Genomic DNA, 7,216 nt, shown 5'->3' with positions numbered 1-7,216 from the left:
TTTTAACTTTTGTATTATCTTGTTATTTGTAATAATAAGCTTCTGTAAATAATTAAAAGGATTAAAAGATATCGAGAAGAATCCAATAAAATAACATGATAGGTAAGTTTGTTTAAAAAAACAAAAAGCAAAGCAAAAAACAGCAAACACAACAGAACTCAGCATATAAATTTTTTACTAGCTTGTAAAGCTCTGACCCGCCAGCTTTACATTGACTAAGCTGACAACATGAATATTAGTTGCCCATTCTACCATAATAGTTGACCTTTCTCACTGTAATTAGATTTTCACATAACTACAGTCAGCACTTCTTAAGAATTAGCTGTCTGTCTTTGTAGCTTAGATCATAGGACATTTTATAGCTGCCAGTGTTTTCTTTTATACTTTTGGCATCATGGAAGATTACAACCTTATTTATTAGTTGAACTATTAAAAATATTTATTGACTTGAACACAATGTTCAAAATATTTGGCAAATCTGAAAAAAAAAAATCTCCAACTTAAGTGGCTTTCTTCCTTTGCTGATTTTTACTTAAATGAAAAACTTGGACCACATGATGTTGTTAAATATTTGAAGTTTTGAAGAAAATAGCTTTCATTTTGTTTGAGAGCATTCCCTTGGCAGAAACTATATATTATGTCTGTCACCACAGTGTCTAGTACAATGCACAGTACATTTTGAGCTCCCTAACAATTATGGACTAATCAATCACAAGATTTAAAATGATGAACTTTTAAAATTTCTGTATTTCTCTAATACAGATATTTTAAGAAAATGTGTTTTCTGGCCATCTCTTAAAAATTTACCAATTGCTTAATTTGTTCAGTTTGTAATGACTGTCTCCTTAACAACATTTTTTTACTTTTGAATTCTTTAGGGCAAATAGGAACTGTCGGCATAAGCACTTTCTGACCACAAGAAAGAAGATTGGAAATCTTGTTGTTGACATTGATATCTGAGATGGGAGGGTGAGGATTTACATTTAAGGGTGGCAGAAACCCTTGTCTAGTTTGCATAATATTGTGATCTAAAGGGAAAACTCCTGAACCACGTCTTTCTAAAACTGCATGATTTCTTCTGCTCAAGGGGCCTGGGGGGATAGTCTCCAACAATTCTTTGGGCCCTGACAACAAAGAAGGAGATGGCGAGAGGATCTTTTTCTTTCCTATAAGTGCTTTGCTCTCTTCCAAAGTTGTAGGGGTAAGACCAGCTGAGAGCTGAGAATCAGAGCTATAGTGATTTGCCCCTGAGTTTCTTTTTTGAACTATACTTCTTAAAGTGGAAGCAAATATTGTCTGGTTAGTATCCGGGTCCTGGTCATTTGGGATCTCAACACCCTGCTGATTTCCTTCTGAAAATAAGGACTGATAATTTATTTCATCATATGACATCTTTCTTGAGCCAGCCTGATCAAACGCTCTTAACAAATGTGCTGTGTCTTTTATATCAATGCTTTGGTGCCTTGTGATGAATCGCTTGGACAGTGCCAGCCCATTGGTTTTGTAGGATAATTCTTCCTCAGGAGTAATATCCTGAAGCTCCTCTTGCAAGGAGGCCACTCTGTTCTGGTGCATTAATGAGGGGGTACTCTTGATCCAGGGCGGAGCTTGGGGCAGCTTGGGCCCATTAGACGCCATAATAGGCTTCCACACAGGGGAGCCTGGTTCCCGTATGTCATCACTGCTTCCTGAGGACTGCAGATCTTTAAAGACAAAAGGAGTCATTTCTGTTTCAGAAGAATGTGGAAGTGGTGATGAGGCTGTGGTTATGTCTATTTCTGAAGGAGTGGCACAGGTGGCTAGGGAATGACTCCCATCTATATCCACAGGAGGCATATTCAAGTACTGTTTGGTAGTGTGCCTCCCAGATGCTGATTTCGCTGTTGTTATGATAATGACTTCTTTCCCTTTCGCTTTGCAAGCACTAAGTAGAACTTTCAGGGTCTCTCTATCTTCTGAATTTATAGCATAAACAAGCGCGGAGTAACCAGAATGGTCTTGCAAGGTGAGGTCAGCCCCACTCTTTAGAAGCAAGGAAACAACTTCAGGACCAGCTTTTTCTAAGCAAGCGTGCATCAAAGCAGTTTTCCCAGATTTGTCCTGTATGTTAGGATCAGCCTTGTTTTCTAACAGGTATTTCACCATTTTGGCTTTACTGACACTTTGGTGATCAACATGTTTGGTTTTACAAGCGATCATTAAAGGCGTTTCCCCACGGTCATTGCTCTCATTAATGTAGGCGCCACCTTCTAGCAAGAGTCTCGTGAGGCGAAGCCTGCTCTGATGGACTGCTTTGATCAGGGAATTTCCATCACTGGAGATCTCTATACCTTCATCCATCTTCAAAAGTCAGAAATCAATAAATAGCTGGTTACCAGAGAAGATGAAGACCAAAAGATTAGCCAGAATCAACATCCCCATTTATACTCATTTCGCTATTCACAACTAATTTTTAAAATATGTATCAGAGATAAAGGCATAAATGAGATTATGCTATTAATAAGTACGGAGAAAATAACCCATTGCCGTCAAGTCAATTCCAACTCATAGGGACGCTATAGGACACAGTAGAACTGCTCCATAGGGTTTCCAAGGAGCAGCCTTTTGGTTAGCAGCCCAACACTTAACCGCTGCGCCACCAGAGCTCCACAGAGAAAACAGTGACTTGCAAAATAGAAGAAATTTTAGAATAGCAACATCCTTTAGGGAATTATGAACTAAAATCTATTTTCAATATCTTCATTGAATACTTATGGTATAACACTAACATAAATCCCTAAATCCCACATTAATTAAACAATAATCTATTTATTTTCTACTCATGAAAAAATTTTGAAAATTAATAATATTTAAAATACAAATTTAACAAAAAGCCAAAATTCTGTATAATTGCAACTGAATCAATTAAAAATATAACATGTTTATGGTAACTTAATATAAAAGACTTTTTAATATTGAATTACTTAAATGTGCTCTTGAATTAAATAATACAAGTAATATCTAGATTTTCAAGCTGAGGGGCATTTCTATGTTTCTTTTAAAGGATTAAAAATTATTTGGGCTAGGTGCCATCAAGTCAATTTCAACTTATAGCTATGCTATGTGACAGAGTAGAACTGCCCCATACGGTTTTCTAGGCTGTCATCTTTATGGAAGCAGACTGCCACATCTTTCTCCTGCAGAGTGGCTAGTGGGTTTGAACTACCGACACTTGGTTAGCAGCTGAGTGCTTCAACTACTGTGCCACCAGTTCTCCTGAAGAGTTATGTTAGAACTTTTTACAACATAATCCTGTTCTTGTGGTATTATCAATAGTATTTATGCTAAACTTTCAAATGGAGTTTCAACTAATAAACTCCCGAGAGCCAATCTTCAAAAGTATATACTTGTTTGTTTCCACTTGGTATCCTTCAAAGAACAATGACTCAATATAGCCATACATAAATACGATGAAAGTGAATGCCTGGATTTTAGGGCTGCCCTGCACAGCGTTCTAAAAAAGATAATCCAGAACCACACATACCTGGAACCCAGGAACTTGAAGAGGAGCTTATCCAGGGAAATGTTAAGATTGGTTGACAGCCTGGGTTCTGATCCAGAAATCAATTCTGAATGCAAAGCATCTGAAAAGAGCTTATGTGAGAAAGTGATGACTAAACAAAAGAAACCTTCTTTTAGCATTTTTCTTACACAAAAGCACTTAATATAGCAAAGAAATTTAGAGAAATGAGCTGGAATATATTATCAAATATAGAAACCACTTAGTAACTACAATTCAAGAAAAGATACAGTATCAATCTTAAAAAAAACAAAAACGAAAAAAACCTTGACCCAAAGTAGCATTTGAGAAACAGATATTCAAATGAGAACACATAACCAGATTTCAATATTACACTCTCATTGATTCTAGTATTTGGGTCAATCTTGCTTTACCAAAAAACAAAAAGAAAGAAAGACAAAGTCCCATAAGACTATTTTTGGAAAGACTTTCAACTTTTCACCTAGCCTCACATAAAGGACTTTCTCCACAGTGCTAAACCATAGCTTCTCTCTCACCAAGGCTGGTGCCAGGAGGTACTGGGAGAAGAAGGGGAACTGGTCATGTACTTCCCTCCAGCATGCCTAAGGGGCACAGTGGTCCCATTTAATAATTAAACTATTAAATTATGAGAAGGTCCCATTGCAGTTCCTGTGGGTTACAGGGCCCCAGAGAAGCTGGACAATGACGCCAATCAGCTGTCTAATCTATCTGCCATGTGGATGTGGGCAAACCTCCCCACTGAGTACAGGAGGACTGTTACCAAAAACAACTCCAGAACGCTTACTCTTTTGTTCATTAACAAATTCCAGAGCCTACCGGGTTTCTTACCTTTCAAGTTGTTCACATTTAGTTGAACAATTTTGAAATTGTCTAAACATTAAGAATTTCAGAGAAAAAAGTTGTCAGATATTTTCTTCTCGCAATGAATACATGTTTGGTTTTTTAGTGTCTTCTTTTGTGATCAGGACCTTATTGTACTAACCCCCTTGTCTTTATGCCTAAGTTTCTGCTCTTCATCTTCTTTCAACTAGTTTTTTTATTTTGCCTCATCAATTTGCACATCAAAAAATGCTGATATTTAAGTTTGGCTTATTTACTTTTCATAGAAGTAAGACCTATCTTTGATAAAGACCATTTGTCTTGCCTAGAATTGTCCTAGTTCAAGAATGTTATTTCTTCCTGTCTCCTTCCGTGAAACATCCTGATAGAGCCCCCAATGCTGATATTATATTAACACTTACTCAAACCTTTTGTTATATCTACCTTATAAATGATTCCTGAATTCAGGCATACCTTCCAAATATAACAGTTCAACTGGAGGAAGTTCAGGAGACATACCCAGATTTCAATCCTGACTCCTCTGCTTACTAGCTGTGTGTCCTGTCAAGTCTCTTGGTCTCTCTGAGCCTTGGTTTCCTCATCTGTGGAACAATAATCACATAACAACCATCCCACAGGCACATAATAAGGAAATGACACAATGTTTAGAAATGCACTTTCTTGTTGTACTTGCCTACCCACTGCATTCTTCTCTTTTATAGTTTTATCTCAGAATTTTAACCTCCTTTTATTTTTATTCTATCTCTAGTTCACAGCTTATTTAAATAACAGGTAAAATATTGAAAATGTTGTTGGTTTAGGATCTTTTAAAAGTATTTTGTAAATATAAATGGAATCTAACAAGCAAAGAACATATCCCTGAAGTGCATTTTCCTTATAATTTACAGATACTATAATTTCAACATTATTATAAGATACTAATTATTAAACAGCAGATAAACTTTTTTTTTTTTAATTTTAAAATCAGAATGTCCTTAACATCACTTCCAATTCATCACGGTATACTTATCATACTCCTTTAGTGCCTCTCTCTACTCCCAGGACCCCACTAAAATCACAGTTATTAAAAAAACAAAAAAGATACATATTCTCAAGAATAAAGAAACTTGGAGGACAAACAGCAACAGAAGAGCAATTTCAAACAAGTTCTGGAAACAGATGAGGACAATGGCAAAGCAGAGGAGGCTGCAGCATAGAGTGCTGGTAGAGGTGGGCCCCAGGGGAAGGGAGCTGGTTGACCTGCAGAACCCATAAGTTAGGACTTGCCACAGAAAGTGGCAATGAGGCACAGGGCTGAAAACAAGAGGATGGATGTGGACAGTATACTGGGCACCCAGGTACTTTACTACACCCCAAATGGCAGGACAACCACTTTCCTAGGCAAGAAAACAAAGACTCATTCTCTGAACAAATTGACCATGAAAGCCTCCAAACTTGGGGGTGGTGTGCTGAAAATGGGGATAAAGTGAGAATCTACATGCTGAATGATTGGATCCCCAGGCCCCTGTCCTGCCAGCAGGAGACTGGAAGCCTGGTATATGTCTCCTATGCTCAACTCAGACGGTAGATTTGATACCTTTCTAGGGAAACTTGGCCAAAAGAAAAAGCTTGCTGACACTGACAGTGAGGATCCTCCAACAATCAGCCAGGTCTCTGTCCAGTCATCGTATAATGATTCCCACCAAGCAACAAGCTCTGCCCAGACTTTCCCATCAGGCCCTCAGTACTTCACAGACAGCCAAGGACCATCCCAGTGTGAAAAGACCCTAAAACCGAATAAGAAACTCAGAGAAAACAGACAATGCAAAGAAAAAAATACATAAAAATATTTAAAATTAATTTCCTCAGAAAGATAAGATATTGAATCTATAAAACAAGAATAGGATACTATGAAAAGGGCAATGTTAGAGAATGAAAAAGAACTCCTAGAAATTTAAAAGATAGTCTTATGGATTGAATTGTGTCCTCCAAAAATGTGTGTCAATTTGGCTAGGCCAAGATTCCCAGTATTGTGTGGTTGTCCTCCATTTTGTGATCTGATGTAATTATCCTATGTGTGGTAAATCCTAACCTCTACAATGTTAATGAAACAGGATTAGAGGCAGTTATGTTAATGAGGCAGGACTCAATTTACAGGATTAGGTTGTATCTTGATTCAGTCTCTTTTGAGATATAAAAGAGAGAAGTAAACAGAGAGGAGAGGGACTTCCTACCACTAAGAAAGAAGGGCCGGGAGCAGAATGCATCCTTTGGACCGGGGTCCCTGTGCTGAGAAGCTCCTAGACCAGGGGAAGATTGGTGACAAGGATCTTCCCCTAGAGCCAACAGAGAGAGAGCATTCCCTTGGAGCTGGCACCCTGAATTTGGACTTCTAGCCTCCTATACTGTGAGGGAATAGATTTGTGTTTGTTAAAGCCATTCTCTTGTGGTATTTCTGTTATAGCCCCACTAGATAACTAGGACATATAGTAACAGAAATTAATCTTTCTGGAGACAGGTTAGAAGACAAAGGGAAAGCAGTCAGAAAGTGGAGAAGAAAGGCAGAGATTGAAAATAGAAGAAAAATGGAACATTTAATGAGCATCAAAATAAGGTTGTTCCAGAAAAACAAAACCAAGAAAATGGAAGAAATGATCAGAGAAATAATGAAAAGAAAATTTCCTAGGTCTTAAAAATGGATTTAAAGGGGACAAGGAAGCTGGTGGTAGGGAACCCAAGGTTGAGTAAGGATATTGTTGATGTGAGATTGTTAACCATTGTCATAGGGCAACATTTGTAGTAACTATTAAATGAGAAACTATTTTGTTCTGTAAGCCTTCATCTTAACTGAGAATA

At 37.6% G+C, this 7,216-nt stretch overlaps 1 protein-coding gene across 1 annotated transcript; it reads right to left on the bottom strand.

Moving 5' to 3' along the window:
- Positions 1-792: 792 nt before the first annotated feature.
- Positions 793-2,340, bottom strand: ANKRD34B (ankyrin repeat domain 34B). Its single transcript, XM_004374459.2, has one exon. It carries the CDS (start codon positions 2,338-2,340, stop codon positions 796-798), a length of 1,545 nt encoding a protein of 514 aa, XP_004374516.1. The 3' UTR covers positions 793-795.
- Between the last annotated feature and the right edge of the window lie 4,876 nt (positions 2,341-7,216).

Source organism: Trichechus manatus, unplaced genomic scaffold (assembly GCF_000243295.1).
Source record: "Trichechus manatus latirostris isolate Lorelei unplaced genomic scaffold, TriManLat1.0 scaffold00029, whole genome shotgun sequence".
Taxonomy (NCBI): Eukaryota; Metazoa; Chordata; class Mammalia; order Sirenia; family Trichechidae; genus Trichechus; species Trichechus manatus.
Note: the sequence above shows the minus strand (reverse complement) of the source record. Positions and strands in the feature narration are given on the sequence as shown.

Bases quoted from the DNA above. Each gene is read 5' to 3' on its own strand.
- ANKRD34B (XM_004374459.2), bottom strand. From the start codon at position 2,340: ATGGATGAAGGTATAGAGATCTCCAGTGATGGAAATTCCCTGATCAAA.